At 54.0% G+C, this 23,333-nt stretch overlaps 8 protein-coding genes across 8 annotated transcripts; 2 read left to right on the top strand and 6 right to left on the bottom strand.

Moving 5' to 3' along the window:
- Positions 1–340: 340 nt before the first annotated feature.
- Positions 341–2,559, top strand: BKA78DRAFT_248189 (cytochrome P450; the record flags this gene model as incomplete). The annotated part of the gene is made up of 4 exons (XM_066884363.1): positions 341–651; positions 752–1,235; positions 1,341–1,980; positions 2,417–2,559. The coding sequence occupies 4 exons, from the start codon at positions 341–343 to the stop codon at positions 2,557–2,559; spliced, it is 1,578 nt and encodes a 525-aa protein (XP_066746771.1).
- A 2,299-nt stretch (positions 2,560–4,858) lies between these two features.
- BKA78DRAFT_103020 (velvet factor-domain-containing protein) lies at positions 4,859–6,201 on the top strand. The gene is made up of 7 exons (XM_066882115.1): positions 4,859–5,119; positions 5,195–5,265; positions 5,314–5,380; positions 5,428–5,564; positions 5,612–5,711; positions 5,763–5,815; positions 5,863–6,201. Exons 1-7 carry the CDS (start codon positions 4,974–4,976, stop codon positions 5,976–5,978), a joined length of 690 nt encoding a protein of 229 aa, XP_066746772.1. The 5' UTR covers positions 4,859–4,973; the 3' UTR covers positions 5,979–6,201.
- Positions 6,202–9,038: 2,837 nt separating this feature from the next.
- BKA78DRAFT_293863 (putative esterase) lies at positions 9,039–10,008 on the bottom strand (the record flags this gene model as incomplete). The annotated part of the gene is made up of 2 exons (XM_066886264.1): positions 9,039–9,392; positions 9,451–10,008. The coding sequence occupies 2 exons, from the start codon at positions 10,006–10,008 to the stop codon at positions 9,039–9,041; spliced, it is 912 nt and encodes a 303-aa protein (XP_066746773.1).
- Positions 10,009–10,625: 617 nt separating this feature from the next.
- Positions 10,626–11,882, bottom strand: BKA78DRAFT_309532 (uncharacterized protein). Its single transcript, XM_066888033.1, has 2 exons — positions 11,375–11,882; positions 10,626–11,297 (listed from the first exon to the last, which is right to left on the bottom strand). Exons 1-2 carry the CDS (start codon positions 11,538–11,540, stop codon positions 10,864–10,866), a joined length of 600 nt encoding a protein of 199 aa, XP_066746774.1. The 5' UTR covers positions 11,541–11,882; the 3' UTR covers positions 10,626–10,863.
- A 240-nt stretch (positions 11,883–12,122) lies between these two features.
- On the bottom strand, positions 12,123–14,113 carry BKA78DRAFT_309536 (Homogentisate 1,2-dioxygenase). Its single transcript, XM_066888034.1, has 4 exons — positions 13,878–14,113; positions 13,409–13,821; positions 12,623–13,361; positions 12,123–12,558 (listed from the first exon to the last, which is right to left on the bottom strand). Exons 1-4 carry the CDS (start codon positions 13,943–13,945, stop codon positions 12,444–12,446), a joined length of 1,335 nt encoding a protein of 444 aa, XP_066746775.1. The 5' UTR covers positions 13,946–14,113; the 3' UTR covers positions 12,123–12,443.
- A 1,304-nt stretch (positions 14,114–15,417) lies between these two features.
- Positions 15,418–18,513, bottom strand: BKA78DRAFT_351186 (uncharacterized protein; the record flags this gene model as incomplete). Its single annotated transcript, XM_066891121.1, has 6 exons — positions 15,418–16,348; positions 16,405–16,653; positions 16,703–17,115; positions 17,167–17,773; positions 17,825–17,965; positions 18,017–18,513. 6 exons carry the CDS (start codon positions 18,511–18,513, stop codon positions 15,418–15,420), a joined length of 2,838 nt encoding a protein of 945 aa, XP_066746776.1.
- Positions 18,514–18,690: 177 nt separating this feature from the next.
- BKA78DRAFT_309544 (uncharacterized protein) lies at positions 18,691–20,374 on the bottom strand. The gene has a single exon (XM_066888035.1). The coding sequence runs from the start codon at positions 20,025–20,027 to the stop codon at positions 19,101–19,103; it is 927 nt and encodes a 308-aa protein (XP_066746777.1). The 5' UTR covers positions 20,028–20,374; the 3' UTR covers positions 18,691–19,100.
- Positions 20,375–20,655: 281 nt separating this feature from the next.
- On the bottom strand, positions 20,656–21,654 carry BKA78DRAFT_103080 (uncharacterized protein). The gene is made up of 2 exons (XM_066882117.1): positions 21,336–21,654; positions 20,656–21,287 (listed from the first exon to the last, which is right to left on the bottom strand). Exons 1-2 carry the CDS (start codon positions 21,550–21,552, stop codon positions 20,806–20,808), a joined length of 699 nt encoding a protein of 232 aa, XP_066746778.1. The 5' UTR covers positions 21,553–21,654; the 3' UTR covers positions 20,656–20,805.
- Between the last annotated feature and the right edge of the window lie 1,679 nt (positions 21,655–23,333).

Raw genomic sequence — 23,333 nt, forward strand, 5'->3', positions numbered from 1 at the left:
GGACGTCCGGACTACATGCGAGCTTATCGCGACTTATTGGTTGATGGGACACTGGACGGCGCCCATTCTTTGACATGACCGTCATCCGAGGCCCCACCATTGGTTGACTGATTGAGGGTTCTACCTATGCGGCTACTCGCGGACGGGCAACTGCGACGACTCTTTCTGATTTGAGTGACTGATAGGTACTGGACCAGGGACGACCTACCTAGGGACCGCCTGCGGGAGGCTCTGTTTTTTTTTTTCTTGTCGTCTCTACCTCTTTTTCACACCTTCAATTGACGCATCTACGTACTCACTTCGATCAACTCCACGTCCTCACTCTCCCAACTACCCAACCATGCTCGCCATCCCGCTCCTCCTCGTCCCCGCGCTCATCCTCCTCCTCTCGCGCCTCCTGCGACGCACCTCGCTCGACGCCATCCCCGCCGCGCATCCACTTGCGCCCTACACGCCACTCTGGATAACGTACATCCGGTGGCGGGGGCGCGAGATCGCGACAATCCATGCGGCGCACGCGCGATTGGGGCCAGTCGTGCGATTGGCGCCCATGGAGGTCAGTGTCAATTGCGTCGAGGGAGGGTTGAAGGAGGTGTACGCGGGAGGGAGGTATGGGAAGAGTGAGTGGTATAGCTTTTTCTCAAACTATAGGTATGTGCTCCAAAAGAGAAAGCGGGGAGAAGATGTGAACAAAGAAGAATTGGCAATGGATGCGCAGTCATTGACTTTGTTTGCTGACCGATGTCTATAGCGACGTACCGCCCATGTTCGCGACGGTCGACTCCAAGCCGCACAGCGCGCGCAAGCGCATGCTCAGCAGCATCTACTCCAAATCGAGCGTGCAGTCCTCCGCAAGCCTACAATTGGGCGTCTCGCACATTCTGTACAAGCGCCTTCTACCTCAACTCGCCTCGGCCGCCTCCGCCAGCCCCGCGGCACACGTCGACATGTACAAGCTCCTCTCGGCGCTGACCATGGACGTTGTGACGACCTATATCTTTTCGGCGCCGCTGGCAACCAACTTTACCGAGGACCATGGCGCCCGCGACGCGTTTCTGCACTGGTACAATTGCCGCAGGAGCTTCAATGTGTATCCGCAGGAGATGCCGCGCTTGACCGAGTGGTTGGAGTGGTTGGGCCTGAGGCTCGTGCCGCGCTATGTGGATGACGCCAATGGTCAGATTGAGGCCATGACGTGGAATCTTTGTGAAGGAGCGAGGACATGGATCGAGAGCGTAAAGACTACCGAAGAACCAGCGGACGTCGAGAGGAGGCGGACGGAGGGAGAGTGGCCGGTTGTGTATGATGGGTTAATCAGAGCGCTGGAGAAGGAGCAAGAGAAGACGGAGAACAAGGGGGGAAAGGAGATGGACGTCGTGTTGGAGAAGGGGGAAGCACCAAAGATGCCGCAAGACGACGACGCCATCAAGCGTGAAGTTGCCTCTGAGCTCCTCGACCACCTTGCTGCTGGTTTCGACACCAGCAGCATCACATTGACTTACCTTGCGCACGAGCTGTCCCTGCACCCTTCAATCCAAGCGCGGCTCCGCACGCAGCTGCGGCAGTTGTCGCCTCCCATGGTGCCCGGGTCGGCGCCTTCAATCCCCTCTCCCAAGGCCGTCGACGCGGTGCCACTGCTCCACGCCGTCATGATGGAGACGCTGCGCCTGCACGCCGCCATCCCCGGACCACAGCCGCGCGTGACGCCCGCCGGAGGCGCGTCTCTCGGGCCGTACGCGAATCTGCCTGCGGGCGTGCGCGTCGCCAGCCAGGCGTGGAGTCTGCACCGCAATCCAGACGTCTTCCCCGAGCCGGACCAGTGGCGCCCGGAGCGCTGGCTGGACGCCAATGGCGACCTGTTGACGGCCGACAGCACCGACGCCGAGGGTGGCGGCGAGCGCTTCAGGGAGATGATGAGGTGGTTTTGGGCGTTTGGGAGCGGCGGCCGCATGTGTATCGGCAGCCATTTGGCCGTTTATCGTAAGTGAGATTTCTTTTTGCGTGGTTTCTCTGTGGATTTTCCTTCCCTTGCAAAGAGGTCAAGCACTTGTGTGGACGGGAATTTGCGTGTTGTCTGGCGTGCTTGCTTTGGCCGCGGGCTTGCCAGATCTGTGGCACCGTGGGCGGGCGGCTACGACGACGAGGTCTCGCCCGCGATGATCTCGATTTTGACGCCGTTTGCCTGATGCGTCCTCCCACGTCGGTCCTGCCGTTTCAAAGACGCCAGAAAGCTCGACGTGGCCCGGATTGGCTGCGTCACGTCCCTCATGCGTGTGATGCGATGCGGCATGAAGGTGACGGAAAAGTTTGGGCCAGATCTCTCACACGGTTCTTTGCTTTTGATGCTTCCCTGCCTCGATTTGCTTTTTCCCCCTCTGGCTTGCTCTGCGACTAATCGCCCGCCTTTGCGCAACAGAAATGAAATACATCGTCGCGGCCATTTACTCCAACTACGAGACGCGCATCATGGATGATGCAGGCATGGCGCAGGAGGACACGTACACAGCACCGCCAAAGGGCGAGCGGCCGCTTATGGTCACGTTCGAGAGCGTCGAGTGAGGTGTTTTACGTTGAGGATAGGTCTTTTAGAGTGACCCAACGGCTGCGAGAGGCGGCGGGTGAGGTGGACGGGAGGGGCGGGCGTGGCGTTTGGTTTGATTTTTTCTTCTGCGTCCACGGTTGACGGTGGAGACTGCAGTCACAGGCCCTACTCATTGGCGCCCCGCCAGCGGGATGTGCCTGCCTGGCTGCCGGTACGTATGCGGGCGTCTCTTCTCTCCGCTTGGCGCAGCGGAGATTGGGCGAGCCAACCAGGAGTGGGATTCTCGCGGTGCGACGTGAGGACGTTGCAGAGGCTTGTCGAGCTGGCAGAGGGAGGTCTTGAGGCAGATTGCATGGTTTCTAGTTAGCGTGGTACAGTGGAGCGTTGGGGTCAGTACTGGTGAGTACCTAAGGTAGTTGAGGGGTGGAGCGGAGAGGAGTAGTTCCTGCAGAAGAATTGTCATATGAATCCATGGTTCGCCTGCAACGTGGGATGGGGCGTGAGAGGGTGCGGCGTGCCTGGGAGCCGGTGTAGATGGTTGCTTGGGAGTTTGTCCTAGACCTGGGAGGGCATAGCCCTGGGAACAAGCAAAGAAAGGGTCCACTCTGCAAATTAGACGAGACGAGACGGATGAGGTCGCACAGAAGCCGCCGGATCGGGATGATTGTGCAGAAAATACGAGGACCAGGAACTCGTCGTAGATTTTTGGAGTTGATGTTTTTTAATGTTTCAGTTTGCTTTTCCGCTGGAGGTGATCTGCCGTGGCACTCGACGTTTGTCCAAACCGGGCCACCCACGCAAAAGCAGGGATGGTGGAGCGTTGCTAGCTGAACCTTCTTCCCAACTACTCGTTCGCTGTCGTCTTGCACCTCACATCATGCATCACGTCGACATGGGCGGCAGCCTGCTTCTCTTCCTACTCGGCGTCAAAGACTGCCCGCATCGCCAATGACTATTCCTCACCAACCAACCCCTCGACACGTCCATCGCATTCTTTCAACTCCCCATCGCGCACATCTCCCGCTCTTCCCCGCTGTCGCCAGCCGTTGTCCTCAGATTGAGCCAGGGATTGTGGCCATTGAACCTTGCACCGCTCTACCTTGACCTGCCTTCCTTGCCTCGACATGATCTAACCTCTGTCCCCTCCCACATGGTCATGGCCGACATCACCGCCCATTGACCAGGCCGGCTCTCGTCGCCGTGCCTAGGGATGCTGACGTCCCTTACTTTGCATCAATATTCGACCTGCATTCTCCTCTGGTCTCTTGCTTAGGTCCAACGAGCCACGCTTCTTCCATCATCACGCCAGAACCACAAATCATCCACCTCTCCACCACCGACCGTCTTTTCTCGCCTTGCCCAATTCGGCCATCATCCACATCTCAACTCTGGTACCGTGCCGCAGCCGCCAGTCACGAGCCGACCAAGTCGCGTCGCTTGTCTTTTCCACGCTCTCAAGTACCGTACAGTAGCTACCGACTTCAACCATTGGAATCACCACGAGTCCACGACACTTGATCCACGGATTTGCAACCTCACCAACTCTGTCACCCGCAGATCAAGACCACTCCGCCCCGCCCCTTCTTTCCGCTCCGTCGTCCGTCGGGATCCCATCGCCAAAAATTTCGCACGTGTCTGCCGCTCTGACTGTTATGCCCGCAACCGTCATCACCCACCACCTAGATCCCCCTCTTGCGATCCATTAGCCGGGGCCCGGTCCGCCTAGCTCCCTACGCGGCGGCTTACGCAGGAACCGCACATTGCAAACAGGCGCGCTCCTTCCCGAATACCCCAATAGTCATCCATCGACCTTCCTCCCGCCGCCGGTCCCAGCTTCGTACTATCCCGATTGGGTCAAGAACACCTTCGCTCTTCGCCTCTCTGTCCTGCTCCCGCTGTGCTGGCGCTGCAATCGTTCGCTACTATCTTCTCAATTGCTTTCTCCATGCTGAGCTCAAGACCGCTCGCACAATCGCCTCTTGTCGCCGTTCTCCCCAGTTTTAGCGCCATCTACACCCACCGCCCGTTGCGTCCACCCAACGAACCGTCCTATCTCGGCAGAGCTAGGGCGGCCTCCTCACCCCAACAAGTTCGACTATCGAGCGAAATCTTGGGGCAACGGTCATTAATTCTTCCATCGAGCCACATTTCGATATTCTGCTTGCGCCTGACCTGTCTTGGCGTCCCAAAATATCATTAAACAGGGCTGGCTCAACGTCCTCGCTACCCTCTTCTCTATATATCCCTCCTCTTCCGTGCTTCCAAAGTCGGTCCCACTTTCCATTGCAACCAAAAACGCCCTCTCACCGACGGCTGTATTTCAACAACCACGGATCTCGAGGCTCTACAGCTCCTCCACCGGCAGCCACCAACCTGACCCAACTCCATCTGTAATAAGCGGGACGACGCTGTGACAGGCGTCACCGGCCAGATGTTGCACCCACAGTACATTGATGCCGTGTATACTCAGTATCCGAACGGCATGTACGCACCGATACCACAAGACCGCATCTGCGGCATACAAATCCCCCAGCCGCAACGACCTCCAGGGCCTACGGAACACCGGCCCTTTTCGAGGTACGACGAGAGTGCAATACAACATTCGCCAGCTCATGAAATTCGGCCTCCAACTGATCATGATTCTCAACCTAGTAATGACGTGGAATTGAGGATACGGCAGCAACCAAAAGAGGCTCTAGTCACGGTTGATGGAAAAGAAAAGAGTAGGCAACTTTGAAGGACGAGAGAGAACAAGGACTGATTGCCTATAGATCGAAAGCCCGTCGACCCGCCCCCGATAGTGCAGTTGAACGTCAAGCAGATGTCGGATCCTCATGGGTAAGTATTCCTCAACAATGTTGGGGACAGCGGCTCATACAACCTAGGCACTACATGCAGAGCCCGTACCTTATCATGATATGCGACCTGTGGGATCCCACAGATGAGACGCCTGCGGATGACAAGGCCTTGGCCGGTACCATCTGTTCTTCATTACATCGACTCAAGGACATCGACAACAAAGGTATGTTCAACCTTCGCTTTGCACTTTTGCCCGCTGACAACTTGTAGATGGCGCGTTCTTCGTATTTGGAGACATATCGATCAAGAAGACGGGCGAGTATCGTCTGCGCTTCAGTTTGTTCGATATTCTCAAATGCATACTGCCTACGTATGGAAACCCTCAATTCGGCCAAGATGAGAACACTTCTGACCTTGACAGACCCGGCGCTCAATACGAGTACATCGCTTCTGTGATTTCTGACAAGTTTCGAGGTTTGTGCGACCCGCCTCCACGGTATTCCCATGCTGACCATTTGCAGTCGTTTCACAAAAGGAGTTCCGCGGGTTGGACGAGTCGACCTATCTGTCGCGCGCATTTTCGGACCAAGGGGTCCGTCTCCGACTTCGTAAAGAGCCTAGGCACGTCATGGGGTAAGCACTCGCAGCGCTATCCAGCAAAGCCACTGACAGAGTACCACAGGAGCCGGAAGCGCTCGCCGCCACAACAAAACTTCGACCAGTCAAACGCCTACCAGACTCCAAGCGCGCCACCGAGCGCAACCGCCGCCCACACCCCCCAAAACTACCCGTACCAGAACACGAACGCAAACGCGCGCTCGCCGCCCCAATCCGCGTACGACCCATCGCCATACCCACCGCCGACACCCGTGAGCCACGCATCACAGTACGGCAATTTCCATAGCCCGAACCCTTACGAAGAAGAACCGCGTGCCAAGCGCTCGCGGTATTCGGGCAGCATCAGCAGCAATTTGGCCGTGCAGCCAGTGAACCCGCCCGGCCAGGGGGCGCCATGGCCGGGCCCTGACTTCAACTACGCATTCACGTCATCGACGCCCACGGCTACACCGAACCACCACGGCATGCGCAGCAACATGTCATCGCAAGCAACGTCAGCAGCCCAGATGGCGGCCGCCGCCATGGGCAGCTCGGGCGTGGGAGGCTTCGCGAGCGGCGGCCGTCTGCCCGTCCAGGGCGCGATCCAAGGACAGTCCCCCGAACAGCCCATCTCGTCACTGCCGCGGCCCACAGACTTCAACTTTGGCCATCCTCATCAGCACAATGACGCTCACCCACAAATGATGTTCAACTTTGGCCAACATGAACTGAACAACAACGGTGCTGGTGGGGGTGGTGCTGGCGGGATGGGTGGCGGTAGGAGAGAATAGAGAAAAAAACGGATTTCATTCGAGCCCTTTTTTGGTTTCCTCACCTCTCTATGGGGGTGACTCCTCGACACTTTTTCTGATTGATTGCGCTTGTCATTATCTGCTACCACGCCTCTATCCTTTGCGGGCTGGGCAGGATGCGTGCGGCGTAGAATTGGACGGAGTTCTGTGTTGTATGGGCTTAGGCGGCGCTCAGGGACTTGGCTTCCTTCTCCTTCAGTTCTGCGTTTTACCTTTTCTTCTTCTCCTTTTGGTCGAACTTTTTGTTTTTTCGACTTAAAGGACTCTCTGTATCACTTTTTTCTTCTTCTTCTTCTTCTTCTTCTTGAGTCTGGCTTTTCGGCGTCGCCTAAGGTGAGTGGGCAGACACAGACGCAGGAATTATGGACAGATGGATGGATGGATGGGAGGGGTTTGCAGGGTTAGGGTTGTTTTTTGGTTGGTTGGGAGTTTTTTTTTTTTCTTTTCAACATCAAAAAGCCGGACGTGAATAAGACTTGGCGAGCGAGGCGTGTGGTGCGATTCGATGATGGTTGTTGTTGGATGGACTGGAAGCAGACAGGCGAGCAAGAGAGCGAGCGAGCGTCGTGGTGGTGGTGGTGGTGGAGGAGGGAGATGTGCATCAATGGAATTAATCAATTGGAAAGGAAATTCTTGCTACACGACTCATGATGATTCATGAGGATTTATGTGTGACTGAGACTGGGAATGGAAGTTCGGGAAAGTCCTGCATAGATGTAAAATACCAGTGTGGTTGGAGGGGTTTGTGGGACACGACGGCAACATGGAACGACAGGGTGGGGGACCCAAATCGAGGTATTTGTAGTGATTCAAAATTCTTGTCTGCTCCCACCCTTTTTCCTCCTGACTGCAGGAAACGACTGGCTACGATAGTACCGTAAGTCTTTCGGTGGTGTTGAGTCGGGGGGGGGGGGGGGGGGGGGGGGGGGGGGGGCAGGCGGGCACCGGTACGGACATACCGCGGGATGGCTTGCAACTTTGTTCCCACATCTTTTCGCATCGTTACCACGACCTGGAAGTCCATGGTTGTATGAAGGTTTCAGGGTAAATGGACATCCCATAGCAGAGAGTTTCGTTGAAGGCGTCACTGGGCAGCAATATCAGGGGAAGAGCTAGGTACGTACCAGCGGCGGTTGCAAGTGCTTCGGGGGCCAGTGTTTACAATTCAACATGGGCTTTGCGCGCAGCACGCACGTCTTTTCGCGTTGTTGCTCGAGAGCGCGGCGCGAAAACGCTGGTGCTAGGCCGAGTCGAGTCTGCCTATGAGTGGAAAAAACTTGCAAAGGGCTTGAGATACTTCGCCTAAGGGGCAGAGACGTAGGGGCAGAGACAAGACATAAGAGCAGAGACAAGACATAGGGGCAGAGACATAGGGGCAGAGACAAAGGAGCATAGATGAAAGCGCGTCCGACATGTCCTCGCGGAAAGGTAAAACAAAAATAGAAAAAAATCGCAGCCGTGTCGCATCGCCAACCGTCGCCAGGCCCAGGAGTCAAGGACAAACAAACAAAACCCCTTGCCAAGCAGCCGTCGGCCATCCCACGCCAACAACCAACGGACGCGGGCCGCTCCGGGCTCGCTGACCCCTCGTGGCTAGAGTTTCAAGGCGAGCGTAGAAAGCTGCGGAGGTTTTGCCATTTGCAGGGAAGGGGGTCAACAAATGGATAAGATGGATAGAAGCACTTGACGTCTTGGTGTGGGGTGAGGTTAAACTCGAGGGGGAGATGTGACGGCGGCCGCGGTAGTGCGGTTTAGACGACGTTCTAGAACCACGTGGAGGCGATGATGACCGCGTTGTCAGTTCAAGCGTGATTCAAGTTCATAACCGAGGGGCTAGGAGCACTCTAGACGTGCAGAGTTAATGCCTTGGAAGGTTTAGGAGAGAAAGAGAAAACAAAAAAGGGGCTTTGGCGTGCTAAAGCTAAGGGATTCCGGTCGAGGACGGCGGAGAGTTAGTGTGGCTAGTGAGGGTGCGGGTGCGGAGCGGAGCGCTGTGGTGGATTCTTGACTTGCTGCTGCTCCCTTGGCAAGATTTGACTAGGAATAAGAAGGAGCGGTTTTCCGGTGCTCGGCGAGGGCGGGCTCGTACGAAGAGACCGAGTCACCCAAGTGGTCGGCGTGGGAGATGTAGGAAGCAGACCCCCGAGGACGACTTCATTCATGGGAAGACGTTGAGGCTCAACAAGAAGCAGCTCATGTTTACTGGACTTGGACCATTGATTTCCATTTTGAAAAGAAAAGTCATGTTTTCAAATTCTTCTTCTCATCCCTCCCACTCACTCATCAACCTACATATTACCCGACGACGACTCAATAGGCGTCGGGATATCCAAAAACTTCTTAATTGCATCCCACATCTGCGGCGGATCTTGCACGGGACAGAAGTGGCTGCAGTCCTTCAAAATCGACAACGAACTTCCCTTGATGAGCCGGTTCAATCTGGGTGCCACGTCCAGGTTGACGGCCTCGTCTTTGTCAGCACCAGCAATGCCAACCTTGCCGCCGGGGATGCTGCCGAGCTGCTCGTCGGTGAATTGCGGGTAGTTCTTTTCTAGCTCTGCCACTTTGCCGGCGAATTCCTCGAAGGTGTTGCCAGGCTTGTTGAATGAGGGGTACTCGTTCTGACAGCGTTGGACGAAATCCTGTTGCGAGAGGTCAGCGTGGGAGCAGCAGAGTGTTCTGAGGGAGAGCGGTGTTTACTTTGTAAATGGCCGTGTTGGGAAAGTTGGGATTCGTGTCGCTAGGGTTCTGGAAGCCAGCAAAAACAAAGGCCTTGTAAAGCCTACGTCCGATCGTGGGATCGAGGAGAGCAGCAAGCGTCGCAGCGGCGCCATCAGACCAGCCAATCCAGACGTAATCGGGACCAATGTTGCGGGAGTTGAGCAAGTCAAAGACGTTTTTTGCGTACAGCTCGTACGTGAATTTGTCGTCCTTAAGATAGCTGGAGCGTCCGTGACCGCGCAGGTCCACGAGGATGCAATAGTAGCCCGCGTCGATGGCAAGTTTGACCACGTCGGCCCAGTACTCGCTGGATCCCAGCCCTCCGTGCAGGAAGACCAGTGGGACTTCGGGTTTCTTGTTGTACTCGTTTAGCCACAGACTGACGCCGTCGACCTCGAAACGCGTGTCAAGAAAAGGGTCTGGCAGCGTGGGCGTTTTAGGCAGAAACTCCCATTTCGCCTGGCGCTTTTGAAGTACAGCTGGCGAGGACTGTACCAAGGTGGTCAGGCCAAGCAGGAAGTAGAGGAGATTCCACATGTTGGAGGAGAGATGGTCAGTGTGGTGGTGCACAGCTTGGTCCACTCCGCGTAGCCCCAAGCTCTTCTTATACCAACTCTTTATCCGCCGTAGCACAGCCATAGCAGAACCTAGTCAGTCGCAGAACCTCTCAGGCCATCAACATACAGAGGAGGAATCCAATAATAAACGTTGGCCAGTGCACTCTCCGCTCAGATCCGGGCTCCTTAGCCCACCGTAAATATACTCGGCCAAGCTCTTGAACTGTCACTTTTACGCGCCGGTGGACGCGTTCGCCCGCGCAACCGCAGTATAGATGATCGGGAACGGTTGCTGCCGAAGCCTGAGATCCAACGGCGGCGACGCGCGGGTCTGCCGCGCTACGTCGCTCCTCCGCACTTGTGGCGTTTTGCGGACTCTCGACTCTCGAGGCGTTCCTAATATCCTAATATCCGTAACCTTTTGTCAGTTATTCGCCGATCGCCCCTGCGCAGATCCTCCTCGGGCTCGCGTTCGCATGATTGGCAGTTTTGGCGATACTGTGGGCAGCGGGTCTCCGCAAACGTGGAGCAAGTGTGTTTGAACAGCGGAAAGCGCAGGAAAGACGCGAATTGCCTCGTAGTGGCGGTTGGACGGAGCATTGGACAAGTTGACGTTGGTTGAAAGAGATGGATGATGCTTGGGGTTCCATGAGTCGCACAAACCAAAGAAGCAGGCAAATAGGCGAGCCGGCGAGTCAGCAATTCAATTGAGACCAACGCCTCCCAAGACCAATACTGATGACGAGCTTTGCGCCCAACAACGACAAGCTTCTGTTTACCCTCAACCTCTGGCCTCTCTGCTTAGCAACCGCGAACCCGCTGCCCACCAGGCCGATCAGAGCTTGGCCTTTTCTTGCAACGACCCTCGTGCAGCTCGCACAGCCTCTTCAAAGTCTGGAAAATCGTCTGCCCTCGCAGCCGGCCTTCCCCATCTGACGATGCCCTCAGCATCGACCGCAAAGGTGCCCGCCGTCTGCCACCGGTTGCCGCTCTCAGTCGGCTTGTTCCAGATGCCCTCTTGCCTGCCCAGCTTGAATACGGAATACATGCTCCCTGGACTCAGGACGTGCCAGTACGAGGACACGCCCAGGCCCCACGCCGCGTAGAGGTTGCGCTCGGCGTCGACGACGACTTGGACTGCGCCTGCGCCGCCGACGGCTTCGATCCAGCGCTGTGTCGCGGCGTCTTCGCTCTGTGAGACGGCGATGAAGCAGACGTCAGGGTTTGCCGCCGCTGCGGCCCGGAGCGCTGTAAACGTCTTTTCTGCAACTGGAGCGCGGATGTGAGAATGCTGCCATGCTAGCCGTCTGCTGCGGCCAACAACATGAACGAGGGAGGATGCGTACATGGACAACCGCAATGCCGCAAAAAGGTGATGACGGCCGGTTTAGCCTCGGCTCCCGGGAACGAAAGCTTGTCTGCCGACGGAGCTCTCGAGCCAATTTCTGGAACTGGATTCGTCTTTTTTTGCTCGGGCGACAGCCACGAGCGGAATTCTTGTTGGAACGTCATTGTAGGTGCACGCCGTCTCAAGGCGTATGTGATATGACAGCAAAAGTATCTTACAAAAAGATGAACGTCGTTGGACAAAGCGGACCACAATGAGCAGTGGAGACCATTCTCCACTCGCTCGTCAGACGTCACCAGATGGCCCTTTGGTCGTTGCCGGCGTGCCGTCGTCCGTCCATCCCGCCACTGACGTTGGGGGAACTGGTCTAGATGCGGGACGAGCCGCCGCAATTGGCCAAACTACAATCAAGGTATTTTCTGTCGATGCATCCGTCATTGGTTCGTCCGATCGCATTTTTAGGCACTAGGCATTATATGCCGTCCTCTGCTTTGGGATGACTGGGGGAACTCCACCCCTGGCAAGTAGATAGGGCCTGCCAAAGTAAGCAGCAAAAGATATCAACTCCAAGGTAGGGCAGGGGTGCTCGAAAGCTCTTTGTACTAATCTAATCCTTTTGCGAGCCCACTCAATCAAGTCTCCTGGCTGCAAAATTGTCCGCACATGCTGCGCGGGACTTTGGTATCAATCAACTGAACCTTGAAGTTGATGTTTCTTCATCCACCGTGCTGCTGCTGCTCTACATCCATGATAGTATTGTCTTCTACGGCTCATGCTTTCTACTCTGTCAGTTTGAGAATCCGAGTAGGACGCGGCGTGTGTGTTTGTATGTTTCATACATCGATGGGATAGAATCAAAATCCACCTTCATATCCTTCGAATTTTCAAAATACATCCTCACGCTTCAAGATCCATAGGTGTTCGCACTTTAGAGCAAGTGGATTCTGAGGCACGGAGTGGACTTTTGGAAATCGAAATCTTCCAAAGATGAATTTAAATTTTGTCCCCTCATAAAAGCCGAAGCCACAGCATAACTAACTACCTGCAGAATCGACACTACGCATTGCTCAGACCTTTGAGGCATCAAAGAAGCGCTTGTACCCGCCAAAGTCATTTGTTTCGTCACCACCAATATCCGGCTCCCCCTGCTTTCGAGCCCACTCCGTCAAGCCAATCGGATAACTACCATCTAGTTAGCTTGCTGCTTCGAAACATTGGCAGTGAATACTGCTCTCTTGCCACTCACCAGCTCTCAAACAACACAGCGACATGATCACTCGGGATCCTCTCCGGCTTCGTCTCCCTATTCATCGAATCCTCGATAACGGGCGCCGACATGCCGTGCGTGCTCATGCCATTATGCAACATGCACGATCCAATCATCTCTTCGGGCATGGGCGTCGTGTCAAAACCGCCCGAGATGACGGCCGCAAACTCGGACATGGTGTTGCGGTGAAAGTACGGCACGTGCAGCGTGTCCTCCATGATGACCCAGCGCGGGCCGACGTAGATGAAGTCGACGGCCGGGTGGTCGGGCTTGTCAGACGGACATGTGAGGACCGTGTAGATGGACGGGTCCTGGTGGTCATACAGCGTCGAGCCCATGGGCATGAACTTGCTCAGGTCGTATTTGAAGGGGTAGTAGGTCCCGTGCCAGGCGACGGCGTTGAATGCGCTACCTTTGAGCGACGCGCGACTCACTTTGCCTGCCATCTTTACCATCAGCTCCGTCACGCCGTCCGCGTCTGTGTACGCTGCCGAGGGAATCTCGAAGTCGCGGATGTTGGCGAGGCCGAGGGAGCCGATGGGCCCCAGTTCGGGCACGTCAAAGTGGCCGGAGAACGTCTCGCACACGTAGCCCTTGGTCTGGCCGCTGGGGAGGGCGACACGAAAGCGGATTCCTCGTGGCACGACGCAGATCTCGCGTGGTCGCACGCGCATCATACCCAGCTCCGTTTGGATGTCGAGGACGCCGGTTTGTGGCACTGGTCTCGGTGTTAGTAAGGGCTCGACGCAGTCAAAACGCACTTACCAATCAGCCAGTCGCCGTCAGCGCTATAAAACGCAGTCTTTTCTTCCATATCGACACCACAACTAAAGGAGTAGTATGCCACGCCATTCTTGACGTTCGGATCACCCGCTCCGCCGATCAATCGCAGCCCATTGATGAAGTTGCAGTCCGACTCAACTGCGAACGGCTTCCACGACAATTGGTCAGGTAAGAAAGTCAAGTCGATGTGAAAGTTAACGTTCAACGGGTGTCCCTCAATCAGGTTCCAGGCGGATTGCGCTGCTGATGGCAAGATGCGCCACATGAAGGTTTGCTTGTTGACGGCCCGCTTGGCTGTGAATGAGGTTCCGCTGATACGTTCTGGGTAGAGGCCGAGGTGGTGCTTTTGGGGCAGGTTTTGTGCTTTGGGAAGAGCACCGGCGATGGACTCGGATCTTCTCATCTTAGAGACGACTTTGAGGGGTTTGGGTCCATTCTTTGAGCCACTTACTCATGGTAGGAATTGAGTCCTGTGGCGTACTGGTACGGATCTTCTATCTCGAATTTGGTCGAAGGCATTGTGGAGGCTTTTCTCTCGAGCTCGATTTGCAGACTGCAGAAATGAAAGGGCTGAGAATTGATTCAGTAGCACTGTCAGACGAAGATTGGGTCTTTCTCTTGCACAGAGAAGCTATGTGTGTACGTGGGGATTTCAATATCAATAGCACGAGAAATCATATTGTGGAGTCCACAGACGAGACATGTGGGGCAGATGTCAGATAGCTGGTCGAATGTGGGGACCCTGTACGAACCATGCAGGTGCCTGGAGAAGAGGAACCGTAGGGCAGACGATCAGCCTCACGTAATTGCTGCAAGGTAAGCTGAGTTACCTGAACAGACAATGGGGCCATCTGATCGAAGACACGTGGTTGGACATTCCTCGATGGGCTTTAGCAGATGCGCTTATTGCCGTTCCAGGACCTGCAACCCACCTGCAGCGAGTAAGTGGGATCGTAAAGCTGACGAAACATGCGTGTTTGAGAGAATTGACGTCCAATTGGGTGGTGTGATCTTGGTTCGATGCCACGATGAATGCACGCATGCATAGACAGCTCGATGGGGCTGTTCAAAAGCGGCCGTTTAGGATTCTCGAGCGATGATCGAAATTCTGCTCGTTGGATGGCAACGGCTGGTTCGGCGCATATACTGAATGAAGCGTCGCGGGCAGCTATCGGATCTCAGCATTGGCACGAAGCGGCTGCATAAATCCGCCCTTGAAAGGAATTTTTTGGTTGTTTGATATTTCGGTCCCAAGCCGTCTGTTCCGACTTGCAAGGTGGGCATGAGGACTTGCAGGCTGATTCTCCGCATCTTAAGAGAAACACTGGTTATTGTCATTCGCTCAGGACCTACTTCTAGGCAGACATACGCGCGGAAACATACAATGATGTGCTCGCAAGTACAGAGGAAAGCCAGGAAGAAAGCCGAGCAGCTTTTTCAGCACATTTGCTGTTTTGCGCTGGATCGAGCGGGCGAAAGTCGTCCAACAATGTCAATTTTGAAAAGCCACGAGAGTATTGGCCAATCCAGACTGTCCACCAAAGCCATAATGTCGATGTTCATGGCACTTGCATTCGATTCACTGCGTGATATCAGACTTTAAACGCTGTTGGTTTGAATACGGGGGCTTATTTATCTAACCGACCAACGAGGTATAAAGGACGTTATGCATTATGGACGCTGGGGACTCTGTGAGTCATAGACAAGTCTCCGGAGAATATACAAAGCCGCTTGGGCTGCAGAGCTCCTGAGGAAGCTGCGATGCGAGCTTGAGTTGCGTTCCATGTGGAGCGACAAGACCTTCAGAGTCTTGTAGCTGTGGCGAGCCGAGTCGTTTCTTCTCTGTACAGGGCGTTGACTAACGACCCTTCGAAGTGGGGAGGCGCGCAAGATGAATCGACCAAAGAATCCTTGGACCGGGAGAATGACTATTGAAAGAGTGCTGAGCAAGCCAAGCGTGACGACTCGGGGATGGGTGCTCATATACCGGCCTATGTTCCACTGGGCTTTGGCTCCGCCCACCAAAGCGCCCTCTTCTTCACCAGGTAATTATACTTGTCCCCCAAGACTTTTCGAAGATCCATCACATCTTCCAACATGGCCACCTGCTCATCATACTCTTTATGCCGTCTTTTCAGTCTTTGCGCCTCGTGATATTGCTCATCCGGGAGCTTGGCAATGTGCAGAGTCGCGGGAGGTGGCCCCCTACCAGTTTCCAATTCCATTGCTGGGCGGCTCTCCAACTTTTGTTTGAGATGCCTATGGGCTGAAAGTTTCAACTTGAGGTCCACATGGGTTCTTTTGGGGTCATAGAGGAATTGGTTGACGGCTCGGCAATAGCAAGTTCCGCAGGAGCAATCGATGCCTGGTCGACTCCAGTTCGGCTCTTTGTATGCTTTTCCAATGCCCTGCATCAAGTAGGATTCGAGGACATTGCGATACAACGGTCTTACTCGCTCGATCCCAAGAGACTCCAAATCATTTCCTACGTAGAAGAGGAAACTCATCATCTGCTCGGGGAAGAGATCGACATCAACCCGCTTGGCTTCGTCCTGAATCTTCTCAAAGAGTTTGTCAACGAGGCTGTCGGCGTGAATTATCCTGTGCAGCACTTCGAACATGTTTTTGAGTTCAAGTCCATCCACAGCAGGTTTCCTGCACTCGATCTCTGGTGTTGGCCATCTTGATGGAAAGTGCATCGATCTTTTTCCAGCGGTTGCAGGCACATCGTTTCCAGATTTTTGTTCTGCGCTACGCAAATCAAGGTGCTGAATGCACTGAGCAGCAACCTCCTCGTAGATTCTACGAGCCATTTGCTCCGGAAGTCGACTTGATTCAAAGTGCATGGCTCTCTCCATCCGCTGGAGGAAGCCTAGAGCAAACGAAGAATTTGAGATGTTCCGTTGAACGGCATCCATCACGCTAAATTAGATCAGCTTCGAAAGACCCCAGGATTCGAGACAGATGAGTTCACTCACCTTGGCATGACACTGTCGCGGTCATCTGCGAAAGTCAGAATATTGGCCAGCGCTTCACCATCCTCGGCATTAACGTCAGACGATCGGCTCATCGCTTCGCTGAGTTTTGCTGAAATCCATGCACTGAATCCCGACTCTTCGCTTTTTCTCTTTCGTTCTTCATAGAACGCTTCCGTCGGTCGCATAATACCGCTGCACAGGTGATAGACCTGATGAATGGATGGATGTAAAGCCACATGTCGCGACAATCTGTCGACTATTAGCAGTTAGAACCCCTGAGGCATCAAGTGGAGCTTACGATGGCTCCAAGTACGGAAACCCCTTCTCAAATAGCCAGCTGGACAAGGCTTTAAACGCGAAGTCGGATAATTCGCCATTTTTCAAGCCTTTGGATGCGATTTCAAAGATTCTTGGATTGTCGCATTTGATGGCTGCTTGAAGCATGGTATCAGCGTACGGCGCTTCTCCCCAAGTCGAAGGCTTCCTTGAAATTCGCTTTTCCACGTATTGCGAGCAAAAATTTTCCACTGCCTCCCTAATAAGAGCTCTATCCGGTTGTTTGTGCAGTTCGCTCAGTAGAAATTCGATGGTATCTTCAAGCTTGAATCGGAAGGGCTCGTTCCCATCAGAGTTCCAGCCTCCCCATGGGACAGAAAACAAATTTTCGGACAAAAACCTGGGAACATGTTCCCATGGCATTAAAACGATGGCCTTCTGTAATTAGCAGTGTTTCAGACATGATGGATTGAGGGAAGCACTCACAGCCTGTCGGTACCAATGAGTTGCATCACGGCCTTCGTTGCCCGTATAGGGTGTGAATTCCGCTGCGTCCGGATCGCCTCTGCCTAGCTTGCCGCGTTTGAGCAATCGATCCGACTCGTCGGTCGCTACAGTAATGTTGCCCGCAACAGCTCTGCCCGCAAAATCGACAACTCTCGTCAATCTTACTTCGGTGTCGACGATGTCGATGATTCGATGGAAACTTGTTCTTCGCGGGTCGCCCCTCACGGGATGTTCAGAGGCGCCTCCGTATTTCATTTCGGAGATGTTGGCGATGAAGACGCAAAAGCCAGGAGCTTCGCAATGATCTTGAAGAGCCCGAGCTTGCGCTAGATCTTTTCCTTTCAGTTTATCAAACGCCAAGTTCGCTTGGGAGTACTTGTGCTGCAGAACATAGACGAAGTGCTCTTTCTTCCAAAAGTCTTCCCTATCACACGCCTTGCGCCAACTACCCAACGTTCTTTTGAGCAAGGGGTATTCATGGCGAAAGCTGTTCAATCGAGCAAATTCTGGACGAATTAGGTTGTAGGTCAAAACCCATCGATGACCGGCCGTCACTTCCGTAACTTCATGTTGGACATCTGAGTACCTGCGAATGAATCAGCAACAATCCAAGAGCGGTCTTCCGTCGAATTCTTACCAAAACAAACAAGACTTGGAGCATTCAGAGGTTCTGAAAATCCTCTTTTGCTCACCTAGCTCAGCGATGACGTCACCGCCTCGGTGCGGCGCCGGCAAACATATGACCAGAGTTCCAAACATGTTTCGTCCTTTCTCAGAACTTCCACCTATCAGCAAACGGTCGATTTCCTTTGCGTGGCCATGTCCTTACTCTTGGTGAGGTTTGAAGTGGGCGCCTTTTCCGTAGAGCAGCATTTTGTACAACTCGGCTTTGATCTTGTAGATCGGATCAACACCCAGAACCAATTGGACCATTCCCAATAATTTGTCCATGAAAATTGGCCATAGCGGGTTGGTGATACGAAATTGATTCGCGTCCAACTCCCAGGAGCTTCGGACGGAGGGATCGACAATGGTTTGGTCACCTTGGCCAAATGGCGAAGGATGGGCAGCGCCCGTCAATTTTGGAACATCCTCAGGGACTAGGGGAGTGTTGATGACTCCCACATTTTCGATTTCAATTTTGGGGTCCACAAAGTCTGGGTCGACGTCAAGAGAGGTAAAGGACGCGAAGGTGCCAGCGGAATTAATGCTGTCGAGTTCCTCGCGAAGCTTCTCACGCAAATTGCGGGAATCTTCGGGATCTTCCGAGACAAGGCGAAGAGTCCCATCTGAGCGCGGTGAGAGGGCATCCAGATCCTCCTCCATGGCGCTGGTCGCAGTCGGAAATGGAATGTTGAGAGGATGTCGTGTTGGGTAAGCGCGAACGGGCCAAATTTGTTAAGCGGCGACGCGTAGACCAAAACGCGTGTAACACGTGACTGAACTAGTCTATTTTCGCTATAGTGCAACAAACAACACCCTCTCCGACTTCCAAACCTACATCGGTTTCCAATCAAGCCATCTGAAGCCCAACCTTCATTTTGGTGAAATCCATCTCAAGTCATTGCATTTCATTACCTTTCAGGCGTCCAATTACGCTGGCCCCTCCGATCCGATCCATTCCGTAGCATCGCGCCTGCTGGCACTTCGGCTGCGTTTTCTCATCTATCCCCGCATCTGCGTCCATTTTCTTCTTCTGTTGCTGACCATGCGAGGTCTCTGGGAATTTGCGGTCTTTAAATTGACTGCAGTAATCAATGGGCGATGGGCGATGAAAAACCTACCTGGGTTTTAGCGGGGGCAAGACCTTTTGAACTGGAGGGCCCACCGGTACCACTCAATCATAACCTCCCTCAGGCTGTTCCACAGAAAGGCTACCATGCCATGCGGTTCGAGAGGTGGCAGAAACGGTCCTACGGAAGCTCGGCCTTCGATTCATTCGCAGGCAGCTCGTAGATTTCGCTGCCACGAAGCTCGGAAATGGGATGGGCAGAAGCCGGGCCGGTAGATCGAACGTCGCAGGGCGAGACGACGTAGGGAGAAACAGGAGAAGGCTCTGGTTTGCGGAGGAAGGCGGAGACAAGCGAAGATGCTGGCCGGCGAGCAAGCGTCGAGACAAAAGATGACGCAGGACGGCTTTTCGGTTCAGGCATCGCGGCCGGCGAGGTACTCGAATCCGTCGACGGAGTATTCTGATCGGATGGCGAAGTGTCCGATTCCACATCAGCCTGCGAAGAAGTCCTCCGTTTGTATACCGCAACGCCAATGACGATACCCAGAATGAGAAGGATAGGTACGCCCAAGCCGATTCCCAGACCAAGCCCAAGTCTCGACTCAGTTGGGTCCGATTCCGCGTCCGGATTGTGCGTTCCATTGGCTACTGCTGTAGACGTGCTACCGGAAAGCCCAGACGAAGCAGCAGCTGTTGGATCCACAATGCTCGTGTGCGTGTCGAGAGACCCAGTAGGCCTCAATGTGATGGTAACTGTGCTTGGCGAGGAGTTTGAGAGGTTTGACGCGTCAGTGGTTGTAGAGGTCGGATCGCTTGGGGCACCGGAATCCGTGATGTTGAAGAAGTGGGATATAAAGGCAGAGGAAGACTCCGTTTCATTGTCTGGTATACCCCAGAAAAAGAAGACCGGAGACATGTCAATGATGGAACTTTCAAGGGTCCAATTCCTCCATCGCCCTGATACTTGACCATGACCAGTACTGCCGGTGAAATCTGGAGAAGAATGAACATTTGAAAGACTGTGGGTGTTGAGAAAACTCACTGTATAAAGAGAGACGGCGCTCAACAGTGTAAAGGTCAGGCAGAACCTGCCACAGCGAGATCTCATACTCGTAGAAGACAGTCACCCACGCAAGTGGCATTGTTTCTCCGACAGAGACCACCTTGTTGTCAGAGTAATTGCCATTGGCAACTTCCGGGCCAGGGTAGAGGAAGTAATTCTGATCGTTGGGGATGACGCTGTTCTTTGGGGCGTCAGCAACGGCAGAGCGTGCTAATCCTATCAGGATCAGGCAAAGGTAGGCGAGCCACATGTTCGCTGTGGCAGACGAGGTCGGTCGAGTGTTGAGCGAGTTGTGGTGTCGATGGAGGATGGAGGAAGAAGATGTGGGACCGAGCGAGAATTGGGAATTCGACGGGCCCGGAGTGTTGACGAGTAGATTTCCTCCGCCAGCCAATGTACCTTCCCTCTCATGGCACATTGCTGGCGCCGGCTACGCAGTATAAATCTGGGCGGTTGTCTGCGCAATGGAGAGTGTGGTGCTTTAGCTTTGCCGCCTTACTCGTGTCCACCACTGTGTTAATTCGTGACAACGCCTCCATCATATCCACGGACGAGCCAGCACACCAAAATCTGTCATCGCCGACGACTCTTTCCATCAGTCTTTCACATAGCGCCACCACGTACCTCCTACTCGTTCTCTCCGAAACGCACCTCCACTCCCCGATGTGTCCGCCTCGCTCATTTCACTTCGACAACTGGCAAAGGTTTCCACGACCGACGACATAAGTTCTCGAATATGCTTGAGTATGTACGGGTATCGCGCAAACTCGCTAACAATTTCCTCCTCCAGACTTTTGTCCAACCAAATGCCCACCGCTCCTACTCATCTATTTACCACATCTCCCGGCAACTCCACAGGTGGTTTGTCCGGCGGCGCTTCGTGAACTTCGTTTGAATGATGAGGCAGCTCTCCAACGAAGGGCGGAGGAACAAGGCCAGCTTCGATCTTCTGTTCCGGAAGCTGCGCCAAAGGCGTACTGGATTCAACGCTGTTCCGTGGGGGCCTTCGTTGTCTGACCACCTTCATCCCGATCCACACTCCCGCGATGAGAACAAGAGGGATTCCCACACCGAGGCCGACTCCAAGCCCGACCTTGAGCGCAGTGTCGCTCGAACCTGAATTGGAATCCTGATTGCCTGATGTGGTGGTATTCGGAATGGTAAAGATGCTGGAGTTGAAAGCAGACGACGCCCCTCGTTTTGGACGGAGCCGGAAGTAGAACTGCTCGGAGATGGACATGTTTGCGTCGTATGTTTGCACGACCCAGGGAAAGTCATGGGTCCCTACTCCATCGCCGTTTGTGTCTGGTAGCCCTGTCAGCGTCTTGAAGCAGAAAGAATGTGGAAACATACTGGTGTAGACTTTGCGAATTTGGGTGTCGCTGACCGTCTGCCATAGCGAAATGTTGTAAGAGGAGTAGGAAGTGTTCCATTTGATCGTCTGGCTATCACCGACGTTGAACGTGGCGCTCGTTCCAGATGGAGGCGGGTTTCTGAACTCGTTCGTCGCGGCGACGCTGAGTCTTGTGAGGAAGGCGAGCGCAACTACGCCCAATGTTGCGGTCCACATTGTCTCTACTGGTTATCGGGAAGAGACAAGCGACAAGCGGACCAAGTAGTGAAGTAATGTCTCCACACTTCCAGAGCGTTCAGCAAGCTGCAGTTATTGACATGAAAGATGAGTGAGGCGTCGCCCCCAAAAGTCACAGTGGCTCTGCAGTGGCTGTCTTCGAGTGATATTATTAGACCTCAGATCAGGCGCACGTCATCCTGCCTGTGGTGTGGTAAACTGTGGGTCGTACAAAGTGCGGGCTGCTACTGAGCATGCGCTTATATTTCAGCCCGATATGCAGGGTGTTGTCCACGTACGTCATTTTCCTGAAGCAGAATTAGGTTGCTCGAATCTATCGGCTGCGCAAGCAATGTCTCGACTAGGAAAATCACCAATCTTAATCTTTCGCCGGGAGCTCATTTAGGAAGTGTTTTGCGGCAGCCGTTTTTCGAAGTCGGAAGAAAACCTAGCATGGGGTCCAAAACGTCGCGGTGCAACACAAGGAAGCAAGGAGAACCGAAACATTGCAATTCGAAGCACATAGTCCGCAAAGGGGCAGATATGGGGCGCTTTGAGGGCTCACAAGATCGGTGGCCCAGTACACCGTCACAGAAATGTAGACTCTAGGGCAAGGCAGATTGTCTTCTGGACTTCATTGGCATGGGACAGAAAAGACGAGATATCAGCGAATGTGATACTATGTCAAAGTGTGCACTGACCGACGATGGTCGTGGTCTCTGGTATGGTAGGTGAAAAGATGGGGAAGGATGCTCGTCCAAGGCTAGGGCGTGTCGACCAAGCAATGCAGCATCAACGGCACATGGCTTGCAGATCACACCGTAGAGAAAAACGTAAAAGTGGATGCGTGACTGTAGTGGCAAAATGGCAAGTAGACGGAGAATGAGTGCCGCTGGCAATAGTGAATGACATTCCAGGTTGATGCGTACCTTGAAAGCACAACATCCCTGATACCATTTGTGAGTTGCAAAAGAGTTTTGGGAGCCAAAGAAAAGGTGACTGGCTGATTGTATCGGCACAGTGAGTGAAGACAGAAATTGCCATCTTGGAAGCTCTGGTGCCAAGTCGGAATGCTCAGAGACGGGGAGCTGATATCTTGAAGACAGAGTGTTTTCTCTTTTGGAGGATGATAGAAAGCAGCATTCAAGCGCTTGCGCACAGTGTGCGAAGACTTAGGACCCTGAGTAGGTTGAATTTTTTTTTTCGTCGCCTGTTGTGCCGGCAAAGGGAAGAAGGTAGCCTCAGTGTAGCTGGGCGCAGTCACCTCTGCTGTTGGATGGATTGGTTAACGGAGGGCCAAGGTTGGCGTGTCTGATGTCAATGCCAAAACCCACACAGGACGCAATTTGATGGTCCAGGGCAGAGCAAAAGAGGGAAGACTGGCAGCAAAGGTTTTGACACCTAGCTTGAGGGCTGCTGGCCAGTCACCTCCATCCACTACTCGGTAGATGGATGCGTGGGTAAAGTAGATGGTCGCCCAAGGACAGGGCGCGCCTTGCCCGCACATCAACATCAACACCACGAAGCTCGCCGGCGAAAGAAATGACGAGCAGCTGGTTGACTGCGCAGCAAAAAAGAAGATGGAGGGAAAAGAGAAGGGCCAGAAACTACAAAACAGTTCGGACAACGGCGTCCCGTGACCTACGTCTGCCCGCCCAGAGCGTGGAGGCGGTCCCCAGATCCCACTTGGTCTACGCTCTGTTCGACGCTGACCAGGCTCGAACTCGTGACCGTGCCCAGCCCTTTTGATCGTTTTTGGCCAGAAGCTGCTGGAGTGATCA

Source organism: Phyllosticta capitalensis (genome assembly GCF_038381095.1).
Source record: "Phyllosticta capitalensis strain CBS 128856 chromosome Unknown BKA78scaffold_3, whole genome shotgun sequence".
Taxonomy (NCBI): Eukaryota; Fungi; Ascomycota; class Dothideomycetes; order Botryosphaeriales; family Phyllostictaceae; genus Phyllosticta; species Phyllosticta capitalensis.

Bases quoted from the DNA above. Each gene is read 5' to 3' on its own strand.
- BKA78DRAFT_103020 (XM_066882115.1), top strand. From the start codon at position 4,974: ATGTTGCACCCACAGTACATTGATGCCGTGTATACTCAGTATCCGAAC. The intron at 5,120-5,194 runs GTACGACGAGAG...TTCTCAACCTAG, and splicing joins GAACACCGGCCCTTTTCGAG to TAATGACGTGGAATTGAGGA. The intron at 5,816-5,862 runs GTTTGTGCGACC...GACCATTTGCAG, and splicing joins GATTTCTGACAAGTTTCGAG to TCGTTTCACAAAAGGAGTTC.
- BKA78DRAFT_309536 (XM_066888034.1), bottom strand. From the start codon at position 13,945: ATGCCTTCGACCAAATTCGAGATAGAAGATCCGTACCAGTACGCCACA. The intron at 13,362-13,408 runs GTAAGTGCGTTT...CACCGAGACCAG, and splicing joins TGACGGCGACTGGCTGATTG to TGCCACAAACCGGCGTCCTC. The intron at 12,559-12,622 runs GTGAGTGGCAAG...ACTAGATGGTAG, and splicing joins GCTGTGTTGTTTGAGAGCTG to TTATCCGATTGGCTTGACGG.
- BKA78DRAFT_309544 (XM_066888035.1), bottom strand. From the start codon at position 20,027: ATGAGATCTCGCTGTGGCAGGTTCTGCCTGACCTTTACACTGTTGAGC.
- BKA78DRAFT_103080 (XM_066882117.1), bottom strand. From the start codon at position 21,552: ATGTGGACCGCAACATTGGGCGTAGTTGCGCTCGCCTTCCTCACAAGA. The intron at 21,288-21,335 runs GTATGTTTCCAC...CAGGGCTACCAG, and splicing joins AATTCGCAAAGTCTACACCA to ACACAAACGGCGATGGAGTA.
- BKA78DRAFT_309532 (XM_066888033.1), bottom strand. From the start codon at position 11,540: ATGACGTTCCAACAAGAATTCCGCTCGTGGCTGTCGCCCGAGCAAAAA. The intron at 11,298-11,374 runs GTACGCATCCTC...TCCGCGCTCCAG, and splicing joins GCGGCATTGCGGTTGTCCAT to TTGCAGAAAAGACGTTTACA.